Consider the following 16,407-nt stretch of genomic DNA (forward strand, 5'->3'; position numbering starts at 1 on the left):
AATTAGGAAATATTTTATTTACAATCGATGTGTAAATCTCCTTATCACTTCGAAAGGCTACATGTCGGTTCTAATACCGTAATTAAACGTTTAGAAATCTGAACACATAAAGTTTCCAGATCCGGTCAGCAACAGACCATAGATCTGATCGAACGATCGCATCATAAAGCATCACAAATTATTTAGCACATAAAAGCATTTTAGGCATCTTCCCTAAATAAGCTAGTGGTTGTTTCTATTCAGGTGTACTACCTAAAATATATTAGACACACTCCTCACGATCATCGCTTAGCATTCTAAGTTTAAGTCTAGAAATTTTCCTAAAATTCCTAGTTCGCTTAAACTAATGCTCTAATACCAACTGTAACATCCCCATTTTCACAGCCAGAAAATACCGATTTTTTATGCTTTATTTAAAAAAATCAGAGTCCCCTTTTTATAAAAATGTTGCGGAATTTGTTCCCAGAAAAACATGATAAATGTGTTATCAAAGCATTTCTAAAGAAATGTAGTTCATTTTTTTAAAACTTTGGGATGTCATCGTCAATACAGAAACATAAGCATAAACAGACATTACATTCATTTACACTAGTGATCTACATCTCCTTAATCTCTCAGTGTAAAATAGCTTCGTATCGACACCTGTGATACAAATAAACTTGAGTGGGTCAGGTTGGGAAACCTGGTGAGTACATAGGGTTTTCAACCCACAATAATGTAATTATGTTTAATCATTAAACAATCAACCCAATTATCCATCCCCATTATCTTCTTTATTTCTTAAGGATCTATCCTAAGAATCATTTATCATTAGGCACGAATTCCATCGTTTGCCTAATGACACAACTGTCAATGTTATCTATTAAGCACAACTGTCAATATTATCATGTAGGCGCAACTGCCAGAATTATGACATTCTCTATTAGGCCTAGCTGCCGATATTTTTCTTTGGGCACAGCTGCCAGGGTCATGATGTTCTCTATTAGGCGCAGCTGCCGATACTACCCTTTGAGCGCAACTGCTAGGATGTCTAGAGTACATCGTAGATCAAAACATCTACAGGTTGTGGCACAGCTGCCAATGCTCATCTATAGGGTACTAAGTCCATTGCTGCCAATGTTTACCTATAGGGCATTATGTCCATAACTGCCAATGTTCCTCTATATCAGCTTTCATCCCTTATCATTCATCTACCCATGTTTTACCCAACATATTTTGTAGATATAAAATACATATACAGTTTAAATCATTTAAAACATATATAAGATCGTTCATCTAGAATAGATATCAAGTAAACATATAATATGCACACATAGCACGTAATTTATATAAAATACTTCATATGTATGTGTAAGATGAAAGTAACTATGCACTCACTTGTCAAAGTGATGATTCCAAACTCGGGCAGCGCTTCGCTTCTAACAATTCTATTTTCCTTTGACGAAACCTAGCATTATCATCGCTAAGTTTTAGTCTAATCTTTATTGCGACTAATTATTAGTCTAGATTCATCATTAAATCAAAGTCTACTTTCATGATCTATCAAGTAAGGAACAACCAGATAGGATCATATCGGAGGTAGGGTCCGTTTGTTATACGAAGTATACTGTTTGGAAATCCCACTTTAAACACCTCACTAAATCACAGCCTAGACATCATCCCCGTAAGTAGATCAATCAGTATAACGACTTTGAATCACTGATAAATCTTATTTTATAGGTTCATAATAACGATATTATATTTGAATATAAGCTATATTTAAAATAGGGTAGATGTATCTCACTTACAGCGGGTTTTATTAAAAACCGGGCTCTGCGCGGGCAGAGCTTCTCGAGCTGAAAAGCTCTTTTTCTTGGAACCTTCGGAACTCCGGGGCTTTCTTCTAGTGCCTTGAGGCTACTACGGCTTTAGGAGGGATTTTGGGGAGTTGGAGAGAGAGTAAAGAGAGAAAGAATGAGGGAAAGATGTGAGAAATCCGGCAAGCCTCGCATATTATTTATAGGAGGGCCTGACCTCGCTGTGCAGGGCGCTCCTCGAAGCTACGCACTGCGTTCCGGCTGCGCAGGGCGCTCCCTTCGTACGCGATGTGTTTGTGCGAACAGGTGTTCGAGACCTGCTGGAGCTACGTGGCCGATCTGAGACCAAGAGATGCGAACGCGAGGCGTAGGGCTCCATTGCGCGGGGCGTTCCTTCGCAGTCTCGCAAATCACCCTCCCGACTTCTAAAATTCGTAACTTTCGCATACGAGCTCCGTTTTCGACGTTCTTTATATCCACGCGTAGGTGGGACCATACTCTACAACTTTCATTTAGACTTTGTCGGCTAATTTTGACTTTGTTTTTAAAGTTATATTTTTAACAGGCCGGGACAGGAAAAGTCCGTTAAAAATTCATAACTTCTTCATCCGATGTCCATTTTCGTCTTTCTTTTTATCTTTGAGCTCCTTTTAATGAGATCTTCAATTATCATTTAGGTTGTGTCGGCTAAAAATCGATCCATCTAAAATTCGAATTTCGGGTTGTGCACTGCTCTGCTAAATCTTAGAAAAACCATAACTTCCTCATACGAAGTCAGATTTTGACGTTCTTTTTATGTACGCTCTCGGTTTAATGTATACTACGACTCTTGTTTAGATCGATAAGGCTAAAAAGTATTTTATCATAAACTCACTTTTTACGATTTCTGGTGTCGTGCCGGTTTTGCCGTAAAACTTCGACGGGTCATAACTTCTTCTTATAACTCGGATTTCAGCGTTCTTTATATGTACGAAACCCTTGTGACATATACTATAACTTGGTTAAGATTATTTATTCTAAATAATATTCTATTAAAAAATCATTTTTGACGCTTATTGTCTCTAAATTAACTAGCCCGAATCTACGGGCGTTACATTGTAGGTGTGTGTATGTGTGTGTGTGTGTGTGTGTGTTTTAAGTTAAAGACATCCCCTTTTCGATTTATATATGCTAAACAGAAAGCAGCGATGTGGATAAGGTTTGCAGAGAGCTTGAAAATGTGAAAGAGGGATTTGAAAAGGGTTTGAAAGAAGGGGACGATGTATGGAGGATTCTGATGGTGACAAGAAGGAAATATAGTTCCAGTAAGTTGAAGGGTTTTGTAGGCGTTTTTGGTTGCAAATTTTTGTTGCGTCTGATTTTGTTGTTCTAGCTTCTGTATCAATGGACGGTGTTTTAGGATTGTCGAATTCCATCATTGCCTTAGGAGATGATCTTGCTTTATGTTGATCCTGGAAACATGAACAAAAGAGCATTTTCATTCGATCAATAAGTGTAGTTGACTTTTCTGAGTAAAACACGAAAACTAAAACTGACCCATTAATTGATCTATGATAATTAGAGAAATTGGTTGTGTCTAGATTTGCAAGTTATAAAATGTAAACACACACTTATCGTGTGTACAGTGTGTGTTCATGTATTTATGTGTTTTTAATTTGAAGTGGGTTTAATTTGAGTTACACCTAAGAAGAAGAAGAAGAAGAAGAAGAAGAAGAAGAAGAAGAAGAAGAAGAAGAAGAAGAAGAAGAAGAAGAGAGAGAGAGAGAGAGAGAGAGAGACTATGGGGTGGGGGTGTGTCAAGTTCTTTTATTTTTATTTGTAATTAATAACTTATTAATGGAAATATGAAAAACAAAAATAAAAAAACAAAAGGGCAAAAGCAAAACCATCCTTCAGGTTTTCCAATGACCAAAACTACAAGACTTTTTTAATTTTAGAACCAAAAACACAGAGAATTTTTTATTTTGGACCATCCATTCATGCAAGTCAGAAACTTTTTGGACCTCATTCACAGTTTTTTGCAAACCACACGGAGCAAATTTGTTGTTTTGTCAATAAGAAGTCAATAAGAATACAACTGCATAAATCCTTAAATCTTTAAATCTTTAAATCTTTGGTTCTCTTATGCAACTAAAATAGGACATCTAGATTTTCATATGTTTTATTTTTTATATAACAATTTGTGAACCGGATGATTAAGCTCGAAGCATTTGGATATTTAATAGATTGCACAAGTGCGAGTAGTGGGAACCAAACAAAACGTGAAGACTTGTAAAGGCTTTTTGCTCCACCAAAAGGAGTACACCACCGATTGGGAATACTCGGTAAATGCTTTAACAAAGCATATGCAATAAAAGAAATCCAAACTACAACAAATTAAATGTTTGGTGATATTTTGTAGGGGTCACGTTTGTAATTTAATGATATGTTTGTGACCAATATGAAATATAAACGAACGAGTCACACAAAATAGAGACTATTTTACCAAGTAAAACAAGGGATGACCAAAGCTAATTAGAAAAATACATAATTTTACGTCTACAAGGCTTATAATGTTAATGCGTTCTTGTAAATTACAAGCAAAACTTTTTTCGAATTTGTTTAAAGTTGGATTTATATCCGATATTTTCGTATGTAAATTTTGAAATTATTATATGGAATTTTGAGGTGTTTTAAGTTTTTATTTACTTTCGTAATACAATATTAAAATTTAGGCACAATCTTTTTGTAGCGGGACAGACTCTTTTAAAAGTTGTTACAGACAAAGTCACCAAACATGAGAAATCGTGCATGGAAATCAACACGTGTTCATACCATTTGTATTTGATATGTTTGGTTTCGTCGCGCCGGATGCGGTGAAGCTTCTTAATAGAGTACAACGGATCATGTATAACAATGTTATATCTCCTAGATTTATGGATGTAATCTTCAATAGAATTAGCTTTACCATACAAAAAGGCTTAGCGGCATTGTTTGTTGTCCGTTTGTCATCTCACTCGTTGTATGATGATAACTAATATAAAGTTCTTTTGTTTATATATATATATATATATATAGAAAACTTCAATAGAGAACCATAATTATTGGTTCTCCAAGGAACAAAATCTTTTTTTTTAAGTTCTAGAGCTTATTTTTTATCGAAAAAAAAAACTAAAAATATCTAAATTCATAACTTAACATTGTGAATGTTAAATATATTTTTCGGATTCACCGTGTAAATTTAAATTCACATTGTGAATTTTCAAAGATTCACATTGTGAATTTGACGAAAAAAAAATTATCGAATTTGATATCATTGGAAAAAAGATAAAAAGTTATGAATTTCTGTATTTTTAGTTTTTGTTTTTTTTTGATAAAAAATAAATTCTAAAAGTTGAAAAAAAGATTGGTTTCTTGGTTAATTATGGTCTTCTACTGAACCTCACCATATATATATATATATATATATATATATATATATATATATATATATATATATATATATATATTAAAATAAATAAATAAATCGAGTCCACAAAAAAATTCAAATTGTAAGGATAATTTTATTCTTTTGGTTCAATCTTATTATTTATAAAAATCGACTCTACCAATAAAAAGTAAAAAGTTAAAATAGACAAGATATTTATATTGGTTTGATTCGTTTATATATATATTTGTTAATTTTTAATTTCAAATATAAATAATATACTAGATTATGGTTACAAAAGTTATTATTAAAACAATAATATCCTTTTAATTATATATATATATATATATATATATATATATATATATATATATATATATATATATATATATATATATATTGTTTTCTTTATATATGTTTAAGCCTGTTTAGATGGCGTTAATCTACTAGAACTTGAAAGCAAAAAAGACGAAGTATAATAGTTGAGGGACTAAAGATGTGACACATGTAAAGTAAAGCATTAATAAAGAAAGTAGTAATAAAAGAAGGTTTAAAACTCTAAAAGTAACCTGAGGGAGTAGGCGAAGCTGGTACTCCATCCTCGTCTATCTCCTATTTTTCCTCTCTCTCTCTCTCTCTCTCTCTCTCTCTCTCTCTCTCTGCATTCCAACATTGCTTCTTCTCATAGCCCTTTACGCCTCTCTCTCTCTCTCTCTCTCTCTCTCTCTCTCTCTCTTATTTTTTTTAATTTTTATTTTTGAATCCCAAATGTTGATGAAATCTGTATATATGTGTATGTATAAGTGTAAGCCTTGAAAAATTCTATGATTGGATCCTCGGTCTTTTTCTTTACTGATCACGGCTAGGGTCTGAGAAACGAATTAATCCTGTATCCCTTTCCTCAAACCATTCACTTTGACATTGGTGTTCCTCTTGTTCTTCTTCTTCTTATTATTTTTTTCTTTTTTTTTTCTTTTTGATTTTCGATTGTCCCATTCCGTTTGCTTTTGATTTCAACTAGATCTGCATATGGGTCTATTATTAGGAGATATATAGATTTTTTTTACGGTATTTTAGCTACTACCAGATTTGAATTCAGCAATCAAGTGTTGGAATTGAGGATTTTAGTTTGATATTGAATTCATCGTAGTTCCAGCGAAGTTTGTGGCTTTAGCTGTTAGTTGCGTTTCTTTTTTTGCTTATTAGATTGAATTCAATTTACAGTTTCTATCAGTCCACCATTTATTGTTTGTCCAATGACGAGGAATTGATATTTCTTCAGCAATCTAGCGTTCTTCGTTAAGGTAAAACCCTCGCTTGCCTTTCAATTTCAGATTTTTTTTTCCTTCTTATGGATGTAAAACTGTGCGAGTGAGTTTATTCACTTATAGTAAGCTCGATTCTTCCGGTCTTTATTTATTTATTATGATATTAAATATCAGGAAGCGTATTAATGGAGACTAAGCAAAGTTATTAATATTATTCATGTGGGTTTGATAGAGTAGTTTAATTGCTTTATATGGTAAATTGGAAGTGATTTTTGATGTTAGAAAAATGAAGCTGTATGCTACTGTTTTTTGTGGGATTTGGGGTGAGGTGAAGAGCATCTACATGATAGATAGGTGATAGGTCCATTTCTTACTTGATGCTGGATTATTTTTGCCAATTTTTATTCAGTTTTCAGAGGCAATTGTGGGTTTTAGATATTGTTTTAAAGAAATCTGTTGTGCATTCAATCCTGGCATGATGAATTCATATTCTATCAAAAGTGATTATTATAACTTGAAGCTGCAGAAGAAGTTGTAAAACGAAATCTCCTGCATACTTTATTACACCTTTAAAAAGTTTGGAAAGATTTTTCCATATCCACAGTTCCACCCTGCTGATAGATAGCTATATGTTTGTTTGGTTGTGTGTGTGTGTTATGAAGATGAGCAACATGACAAGTGAAAGTGAGGAGAGAATGAATTCACCGAATGATGAAGCCAGCAGTGAAAGAAACATGATAGGAAATGGGACACTGAAGAAAGGTCCATGGACATCTGCTGAAGATGCAATTTTGGTGGATTATGTGAACAAAAACGGAGAGGGGAATTGGAATGCTGTTCAGAAGCACTCTGGGCTTTCTCGTTGTGGTAAAAGCTGTCGTTTAAGGTGGGCAAATCACTTAAGACCTGATCTCAAAAAAGGTGCCTTTACACCAGAGGAGGAACGCCGCATCATTGAACTCCATGCTAAAATGGGCAACAAATGGGCACGCATGGCTATTGAGGTTATACTCCTCTACTTTGCTTCCCAATTTTTATTTTTTTATTTTTTTTTCTTTTTTTAATTCCAGTCCTTCCTTTTTTTTTCCTCTTTTGTGAATGTAAATTGATATTGTATGTTTATACATGCTGCATATGTGTGTGTGTTTGCATGTCCAAACTTATTCCTTGCTTTCTTTTGAATTTTCTTCACAATAAGTCCACATTTGTAAGTATACATGCATACATACACACATTTAATATCATATCATATACATACAAAGACATCCTACTAAGCATATGTCTTCAGCACTTGAGAAAAAGATTCTAAGAAAATCTGAGAAATAAGTTTGCCAATAGTAGGTCTCATGTTTGATGTTCTGTTTTAGTTTTATTTCTTTCCACCATACACATTCTGACCTGTTCCATGAGCTGAATGATTATATACGTCTGTGCATAATTTCAAGTATTCCCCTTGAGTTGGTCTTGCTATATGATAAATCAAGGTTAATGGAAAACAGATTATGCATAGTTAGAACTTTCTGGATATATTATTTTTTATTGTGGCTGACAATTGTTGAATTGTTCTAACTTATAGTGGAGTTGATTAGATGCTTGCTTATGAGTTATGACCTATGTTATAATATGCAAAGGTAAAATACCTAAGGAGATTCCATAAGTAAGATCCTTGGACATACCCACATCACATGGGGGGAAATCCGATAGAGTATGGATTTCCCTCTTGGCACTTTTACTTTTATGAGAAAGCAAAAGTGATGCTTTTGTTATATCATATTTGCTTTTATGCTTCGGAGCAGGGGCACAATGAAATATGTTACCTTTGCATATGAAGGTTCAATGCCCTTAACATATCAGTATGCTCTATTATCTTGTATACAATGTCTACGGATTCGAATAAGTTAGCAGGTAAGAAGACAGAAAGGTTGCATGGAAAAGATTTAAGAAGCATGCTTTCATGAAGTTTATGTAACTTTCAAAGACGTTTTCTTAGGCATATATCTTTGTTTTCAGTATATCTTTAGTAGTAATTCAAGTACTTGTTAAGCATTAAGGTAACCAAATCTTGAAATGGCATCTTCTTTGTCAAACAAAGTATGTTCTTGACATCCTTGCTAAGATAGGAATGCTTGAAAGTAGGGTATCTAAGGTGTGTTTCTTTTTGACTTAATAAACTTAATGAGGAGGAAGCTATACATTAACGTTTCTTTTTTACTTAATAGAGAAAATCAGGGAAATGAGAGTCTCCTCATTAAGTCCTAAGCTTCTACAAATTTTCCCTCATTTATTTCTCCCATCCAATTCCTCAAGTATGTGATAAAGTGTAAATTTATATGACCTTGAACTTGGAAACTTAGAAATTGATGAGTCAGATTGTTATTTGTTTATTACTATTTATGTCAAATATGTTGTATTTAATTATTTGAAACATTCATAATTAGTTCTATCAAATATTTAAGATCATGACTTGTCATTATTTATATAAAGAAAGTATTGAAGTATTTTTATAAATTAATAATTTCTTTGTTGGTTACCAAGTAGACAATCATTTTTCATTGAGCACTAATGCTGACTATTTATTCAGCCGAAAGATAAAACATTTGTTCATTAAGCACTTCCTCCAGAAAGAAATAATTTATTTTGACAACACTTCCTGTAGGCAATTAGTGAAGTAGTATAAAACCTTGAAGAAGTTAGTTGTAGATTGATAGAAAGTTTATGAGGAAAAACTTGAGTCCTGTTAGTGGATGAAGTTTGAGAATAAGAAGAAGATTAAGAAGAAGCTAGTATTTGGGCATGTTTAAAGCTAATTATGGTGATAAAGAGAGTTAAGTAGTTGCTGAACATTTAAATGAAAGTATGTTGCTGTTTCTTGCTAATTAGGGGGACAAAAAATGAAAGCATGCGAAATGCAGAAGTTGTGTATATTTGTAATTGAAGTGAAATTATGTAAGTTTAATTATAGTAATAAAATGGTGATTGGTTTTTGTTATCAGTTACCCGGACGTACAGATAATGAAATCAAGAATTTCTGGAACACAAGAACCAAGAGACGGCAGCGTGCGGGTTTACCGATTTACCCTCCAGACGTATGCCTCCAAACACTAAACGACAACACACAATCCCAAAACATGGGCACATTCCCAAACGGAGATATATCATCATCACATCCCGAAATCTTGCCAAATAACAACTTCCAAATCCCAGCAGTGGAGTTCAAGAATTTAGGATTAAGCCATGAGTTATTTGCCCCAAGCCTCCTGGATAATTTTCTCGATATTCCCGGAAATACCCTCCTCGGATCCAATTTCCTATTCCCGATTTCACATCCTCCCAAAAGAATCAGAAGATCCGATCCATATCCCATCTATGATGGTGGTGGTTTGAATGATATTTTTCTATATGAAGATTCAGGCAGCCATGCCTTTTTAAATGGCAACACTTCTTCTTCTTCTGATCCCATTTCATGGGCCACGAAGATGGAGCTCCCTTCACTCCAATATTCTTCTACCCAAATGGGTAGCTGTGGTGCACCTTCTTCCCCGCTGCCTTCCCTTGAATCTATCGATACTTTGATCCAATCTGCTCTGATTGGTCATCAAAAGTCGGATAATAGGAACAGCGGTTTGTTGGAAGCCGTGCTCTACGAGTCACAAACTTTGAAAACCTCAAATTCAAAGAATTCCAATTGCAATTCCAATGATGCTGCTGCTGCCTGTTCCTCTGATGATAATGATGATGACTGGGAAGCTTATGGGGACCCGATGTCACCCTTGGGTCATTCTGCTGCATCCGTCTTCAGTGAATATACTCCTCATACCTCACTCGATGAACATCATGATCAATCCCTCGAGGCCATTTCAGGTGATATATTACCATCCTACCTTCATTTCTTTCTATATATATATATATATATATATATATATATATATATATATATATATATATATATATATATATATATATATATATCAACTCAATGCTAATTGCTGTTGGAAGTCTTTAAATTTTTTATTTAGGGTTAGATGCAACAAATTAGCAACATACTTTTATTTCTTTCTGTTACGTCAGTATACATTGAAAAATCTATCCGCTTATACAATGCCATTCAAATAGGAAGCAATTTTTATTGCTAGTAGAAACGGGTGGATTTTTCAAAGTACAATATCTTAATGAGACAAAGGTTGAGAGCACAATATTATAACTGCATAGATTTTTTCAGAGTACAATGCCTGCCTGCCTTATAAGGGAAAAAGATTTAAAGCATAATGCTATAATTCGGTGGATTTTATCAAGTACAGTGCCTTATAACGGGAAAAAAAAAATCAAAGTATAATGGACAAATGAGGGAAAGTAGGTTGCATTTAGCCCTTTTTTGTGCAACACTTTCAAATAAGTGTATCATTTAGAACAACAATCAATATGAATTGTTCAAGACTAGCCTTATTCTTTTGATGAAATTCCCTTTTATTTATTTTTCGTCTGTGATGTGAAAGTAGGATACTACACAAATAAATGGAAAGCAGGTTGCTATTTCTTGCATTTAGCCGATTTACGCCACTCAATAAGATATGAGTTAGTTAGTTAGTTAGTTAGTTCTAATAAATATGATTGATTGGTTTGATGAAATTTGTTTTGTGTGGTGTGTTTTATGTGGGTGTGAAGTGAAACAGGAAGCAGAAGCAGCAGCAGCAGCAGATGAAACTGGTGGTAAGCAATCAGAGAGAGAAGACAATGACAATGACAATGAGATGATGATGATGAAGTATTGCAGGCCAGATTTGCTTCTGGACTCCCCCTGGTTTGGTGGTGGTGGTGGTGGTGGTGGTTCCACTTCCACTTCAAACAAAGACCATTGTGGGCTGCTAATCGACCCTCTCGGTGCACTTTTTCCTGATGATTTTTGCAACGCCTCCAACCACATGTCTGTGCCTGGGCCTTCTTCACCCTTTGATGTTTGATGAGAAGATGAAATCTGTTAATTACTTTGAAAATTTTCTGGTATGGATTCATTATGAGGATCTTATTTGGTTAAATGTTGATTAGACCTCAGACCCTTGGTCCTTTGTTGTTTCTACTACCTTTGATTTGACTTTCTCATGTTATAGACTTGTTTTGCCTATATTTCCACTAAAAATGTTCATCGATAATGTGTTCCCTAACAATTTTACAACTGGATATTGGAAATATATTGTATTCACACCCATTGTGCTATCCAATCTTTATCATTGTGAGGAAATGGAGTGAAATATCATCTTATTATCTTATTTGGCTTTTTGAATTGTATTTTTTTTAACATGTTTTGGAGTTGGAGATTAAAAAGAAAAAAAATAGTTATTTGAAAGTGTTGTCGATGGTTCAAGGCTTGTGGTGGTTGATAAAGGTGTGTATTAATATAGTAGAATTTAAAGAGTGTTGTGACATTTTATTTTCATTTCTTTCTATTGTAGGATTGTATTATATTTTTGAAATAATTTTACTTTGAAAAATATGTCCATTATAACATCGTATCTTTTACTTTGTCATTATTTTAAAAAATCTACGTAATAATTTCTTATTTGATTGGATGATATTGTTATAATTGGATAGAATGAAAAAGAATAAAAGTAAGCATTGGCTTCTCCGTATGGGAGGTGTAGTTTAGGGTTTCGGGTTTTCAATTAGAAGTTGGTAAGGAGACATTGGTGTAGTTTGATGTCTTAGCATATCGCCCAAAACGAGAGCTGCAGCACCCATTTAAAAATATGATTTCCTGGATCGGGGTTATAATGTGTTAGTATTACTATGGAGCACCACTTTTGGTGTGTTGTAATGTTAAAGTGATAATGATCAAGCTTAGTACGAAATAGAAATGCTACCAAAGGGCTTATGTAATTCACTCTTTCGATTAAACTGAAGAGTAGAAAAAGGAGAAAAAACAAATATATAAAAATGGTAAACGGCACCCCCATTAGAAAGGTAAATGACAATGTCGTAAAACAAAAAAGGTGAGAGTGAGACCATATCCAACATGCTTATAAATTCCGAACTTCTTACCTTTGGAACAAGAAAGAAAGAAAGAAAAAAAAAATGTAAAAATATCCCTTTCCAGAATCTGAAAGAATACCAGCAAAAATTAAAATGAAAAGAAGAAAAATTTTGCTAAAAGATATAACAGCAATCAGATGCTGGCTTGATTCTTGAAAGGGGTGTCAGTAGACCAACCCAATGAATACCAAACACAGTACAATTCCTTCTATCCTATGTATGTATCATCAATTGCCATACATAACAAACAGAGCCCAAGTGTAGAGGATTGCGCTTAGCAAATAGCATGCAAAAGCAATACGCAACTAAACTAATAATCCCACGTATTATAATCCCTTTTTCCAAGATTACTGGAATTCCCAAATCTTGATGCTGAATACCTGTGGCTGTGGGTGTGTTGATGATGATATGATCCATTAGAAGTTTCATAATGAAGTTTTCGTCCATGACTGTTGCTGTTGCTGTTGCTATTGCTATGATAGCCTGAATTATAACCACTACCACTACCACTACCATTATTATTATTATTATAGGTATGTGATCTATCATTGGACTTGTACCTATCTTGAAACTTAGGAGGAGGAGGAGATCCCCATTCACCGGGGTCTTCAGTTGTCCAGCCACCCCTACTATTACTATTACTATTACTACTACTCCTTCGCTTGTTATTATTAAGTTGAGAATGAGATGAAGTTGACTGCCCAAATTGTGTTTTATTCTTTTTACGTGGGTTACCTAAATCATGAGAAACGGACCGGGCTCCTACATGGTTATCCCTCGAATGAGACTGACTCTTCCTAGGACTTGAGTACTCGTTTTTCCTCTTTTCCTTCTGAAAAAACCCCAACACATAAATAAAGCAACTTAATGTTAGTATATTAATCCAAGAATCCGATGCAAAATATGGAGATTCGGATTATCTGAAAATTTATAACATATTCATTTTATTATAATTATACAGACACAATGGAACAGTTGCAGACACTTATTGGAGGTACATTTCTAATGAATTTTTTCTTTATACATATAAACTTTTTGAGTATAAAAAGGATAACTTGGTTCGAATCCGTTGGCTTCAAATCTTTAATAAAGATGTAATTTACTTATCCAAAATTGTCGAATGTTGAAAACTTGGCATCCGGTATTAAAATTAGAAAATTTCAAATATCAAAATCCACTATCTTAAAACGTGGGATATCTGGTTTTGAATGGATAAGAAAAAACAAATAATACCTTAGTAGAAGTAGTAGTGCATTTACGTGCCAAATGGCCTTCCCGACCGCACTTGTAGCAAGAACTAGGAGTCCCAGTCCCATTACTGGTTGTTTCTGCATGAACTCTTGCACATTCCTGTACAAAATTTAACAATTATATACAAATTTTTCAAGAAAACTTTTCTTTTTTACAAAGGACTTACCCAACCGTTATGGCCCAACTGACCACATCTATAACAAGAAACCTCTCTCGGCCCACCATTTCTATTGTTCACACAACAAAGATGCCCAAAGCACTTGCAAACATAGCATTGTATTTCCTGATAAAAACAACAGTGTCAACAGAACATATAATATATAATATATATAGTATGAAACATAACTGACCTTGAGGTCATCTGGAGAATATGCACTCTTGCATGAGAACATTTCATGCCCTGAATCACCACATTTCAAACATATTTTAGCATTTTGATATCCCCCAATGGATTTCTCAGGGCAATCTTTCGCACGGTGGCCACCTTTCTTGCAAATGAAGCAATCTTTCCCCTGACAAAAAGAAAATAATAAGACCCAACTACAACATCATACACTTTAATTTAACTACACATCCTAACCTTGTTGCACTGCTTCACATTGTGGTCAAAACTCCCACAAACAAAACAAGGCTTCTTGCGTCTAGCTGATGTACAGTTTGCACTTATATGACCACCTTCACCACAATTATAGCAATTTCCCCAGTTGTTATCTGGAGGATCAAAATACCTTGGTCCCCTCTGTGAATATATAAATAAACTATTAAAAAATATCAGACCTCACACTCATAATTGCAACAGATTTATTTTACTTTTTTTTTTAATGTATTATTCATTAGACCTACAAGAAGCTTTCGCAGCACAATATTATCAGATTTCTCTGCAGGGTTTGTCTCCAATGTTACATCACTATCTTTTGGTTCCACGTCTTCAACCTGTTACAATCAAAAATATCTTATAAATTTTTGACAACCACAATGCACCTGAAATTTGTACAATTTTGCCTACTTTATCCAGTGAGGAGGAAAAAAAAATCATAATATTCAATTGAATTTAAACTGCTTACAGCATTGTCTTCCATCTTCTCCTTCTTTCTCTCCTTCCTCTTCTTCCTCTTTTTCTTCATTTCTGTGAGATTTTCTTCGGGCTTTGAAGAAGATGCTGAAGGATTAGTATTGGTTTCATTACTTAACATTTCTTTTTCAACGGCTTTCAAGCTTAGGTCATTATCGGCATCATCATTGCTGCTGAGAAATATTGGGGCAGAATCAGACTTTGGGTCTTCAACCTAATTACAATCAAAAGAAAGATTTAAATTTACATCAAGGCCACCACCATGCAGCTGATTTTTGTGAACAAACAAAAACTTTCAACTATGCTATCCACACTTGCCCAGTCGCTCCAGTGTAAATAACTAATTATTACTCAAAAAAAGATACTTCCTACTATTAATAATCTTTAAGGCGGTGTCTGGAGACATCAATTCGTGTAAATTTTCAATTGGAATCGAGGCAGAGGTTAGTTGAAACAAACCCATCATTCAAATCTCTTTGCTTCGTGAAAGGAAACAAATAAAGTGGATTCCAAATGACCGAAATAAAGGAAGTCCGTCATTAAATTTATGCACAATAACATGTACATCGTTGCCTTTTCGCAATTTTATGGATGCTTTGACACAAATAGACGGTGAAAACAAAATGGAAAAATATCGAACATAGAAAAGCTCAAATTTTCAATTGAATTCGAACTGCTTACAGCATTGTCTCGCGCCCCCATCTTCTCTTTCCTCTTCCTTATTATTTTCTTCACTTCTGTGGTAATTTCTTCAGGCTTTGAAGAAGATGAAGGATTAGTATTGGTGTCATTACCACAGGCTCGTAACATTGCTTTTTCTACGATTTTCAAGCTTAGGTCATCATCGGCCTCGTCGTCGCTGCTGAGAATAATCGAGGCAGGATCAGACTTTGGTCCTTCATCGGCTTTAGGGTTTGCTTTTGGCAGTCTTGGCTTCTTCCTTGGCGATTTACCCATGGTTTAGAAGGCGAGTTAGAAGGTATGCTGCGATTGGAATTTTAGAGAAACCCTAACCCTCGTTGCCGCCTCGTATCCGTAGGTTTTCAACGTTCCTACCGAGTTTCTATACCATTTAAATTATCTGTATTTATATTTACGGAAAAAGTAGTAGGGTGTATTGAATTTGGAATTATTAAAACTTATATTTTTGATATAATTTCTTAAACTTTTTTATATAGGGAATATTTAAATTTGTTATTAGATGGTGATGATTTTTTTTAGTTTTGTGAAATATAGGGATATTTTTTGTAATTTTGATTTTTGCATGGATTATTTCTATAATTTTGTGAAAAATAAAGAACATTGTTATATTTTGTGAAACATATGGATCATTTATGTAAATTTTCTAACAGACAGCAATGCGAATGCGAATCGCAACCTTTCGCAGTCTAAATCACTTGTTGGATGCAACCGGAAGAGTCATTGTGAATGCGAAGTTTGGGAAGGTGACTGCGAATGACTAGTCTTGGTGTGTGGATGCGAAAGTTCAAAATGCGAAAAGTTACGTGTGCATGGAGTTTGCATGGTCTCATATGTCGGTTTAGCTGGAAGGTTCTAGGGGCATGTTTGGTTTGTTTTTAGTGTGAACCA

At 34.2% G+C, this 16,407-nt stretch overlaps 2 protein-coding genes across 3 annotated transcripts; one reads left to right on the forward strand and one right to left on the reverse strand.

The window, feature by feature from the left end:
- Nucleotides 1-5,775: 5,775 nt before the first annotated feature.
- Nucleotides 5,776-11,726, forward strand: LOC145159385 (transcription factor GAMYB-like). Of its 2 annotated transcripts, XM_079078346.1 has the most exons (4): nt 5,776-6,506; nt 7,133-7,474; nt 9,464-10,331; nt 11,133-11,726. In XM_079078346.1, exons 2-4 carry the CDS (start codon nt 7,133-7,135, stop codon nt 11,426-11,428), a joined length of 1,506 nt encoding a protein of 501 aa, XP_078934472.1. In that variant the 5' UTR covers nt 5,776-6,506; the 3' UTR covers nt 11,429-11,726. The 2 variants fall into 2 exon arrangements, with proteins under 2 accessions (XP_078934472.1, XP_078934471.1); XM_079078345.1 differs by lacking the exon at nt 5,776-6,506 and having other exon boundaries at nt 7,127-7,474.
- An 856-nt stretch (nt 11,727-12,582) lies between these two features.
- On the reverse strand, nt 12,583-15,864 carry LOC145159386 (uncharacterized). The gene is made up of 8 exons (XM_079078347.1): nt 15,499-15,864; nt 14,810-15,031; nt 14,589-14,678; nt 14,326-14,484; nt 14,096-14,257; nt 13,912-14,028; nt 13,728-13,844; nt 12,583-13,326 (listed from the first exon to the last, which is right to left on the reverse strand). The coding sequence occupies exons 1-8, from the start codon at nt 15,772-15,774 to the stop codon at nt 12,805-12,807; spliced, it is 1,665 nt and encodes a 554-aa protein (XP_078934473.1). The 5' UTR covers nt 15,775-15,864; the 3' UTR covers nt 12,583-12,804.
- Between the last annotated feature and the right edge of the window lie 543 nt (nt 15,865-16,407).

This window comes from Lactuca virosa, chromosome 2, assembly GCF_052849685.1.
Source record: "Lactuca virosa cultivar CGN04683 chromosome 2, Lactuca_virosa_CGN04683_v6, whole genome shotgun sequence".
NCBI lineage: Eukaryota > Viridiplantae > Streptophyta > Magnoliopsida > Asterales > Asteraceae > Lactuca > Lactuca virosa.

Excerpts from the sequence above, each read along its gene's own strand:
- LOC145159385 (XM_079078345.1), top strand. The coding sequence starts at position 7,127 with ATGAAGATGAGCAACATGACAAGTGAAAGTGAGGAGAGAATGAATTCA. Across the intron at positions 7,475-9,463 it reads GGGCACGCATGGCTATTGAG|TTACCCGGACGTACAGATAA; the intron begins GTTATACTCCTC and ends TTTTGTTATCAG. Across the intron at positions 10,332-11,132 it reads ATCCCTCGAGGCCATTTCAG|TGAAACAGGAAGCAGAAGCA; the intron begins GTGATATATTAC and ends GTGGGTGTGAAG.
- LOC145159386 (XM_079078347.1), bottom strand. The coding sequence starts at position 15,774 with ATGGGTAAATCGCCAAGGAAGAAGCCAAGACTGCCAAAAGCAAACCCT. Across the intron at positions 14,679-14,809 it reads AGAAGATGGAAGACAATGCT|GTTGAAGACGTGGAACCAAA; the intron begins GTAAGCAGTTTA and ends TGATTGTAACAG. Across the intron at positions 13,845-13,911 it reads AGTTGGGCCATAACGGTTGG|GAATGTGCAAGAGTTCATGC; the intron begins GTAAGTCCTTTG and ends AATTTTGTACAG.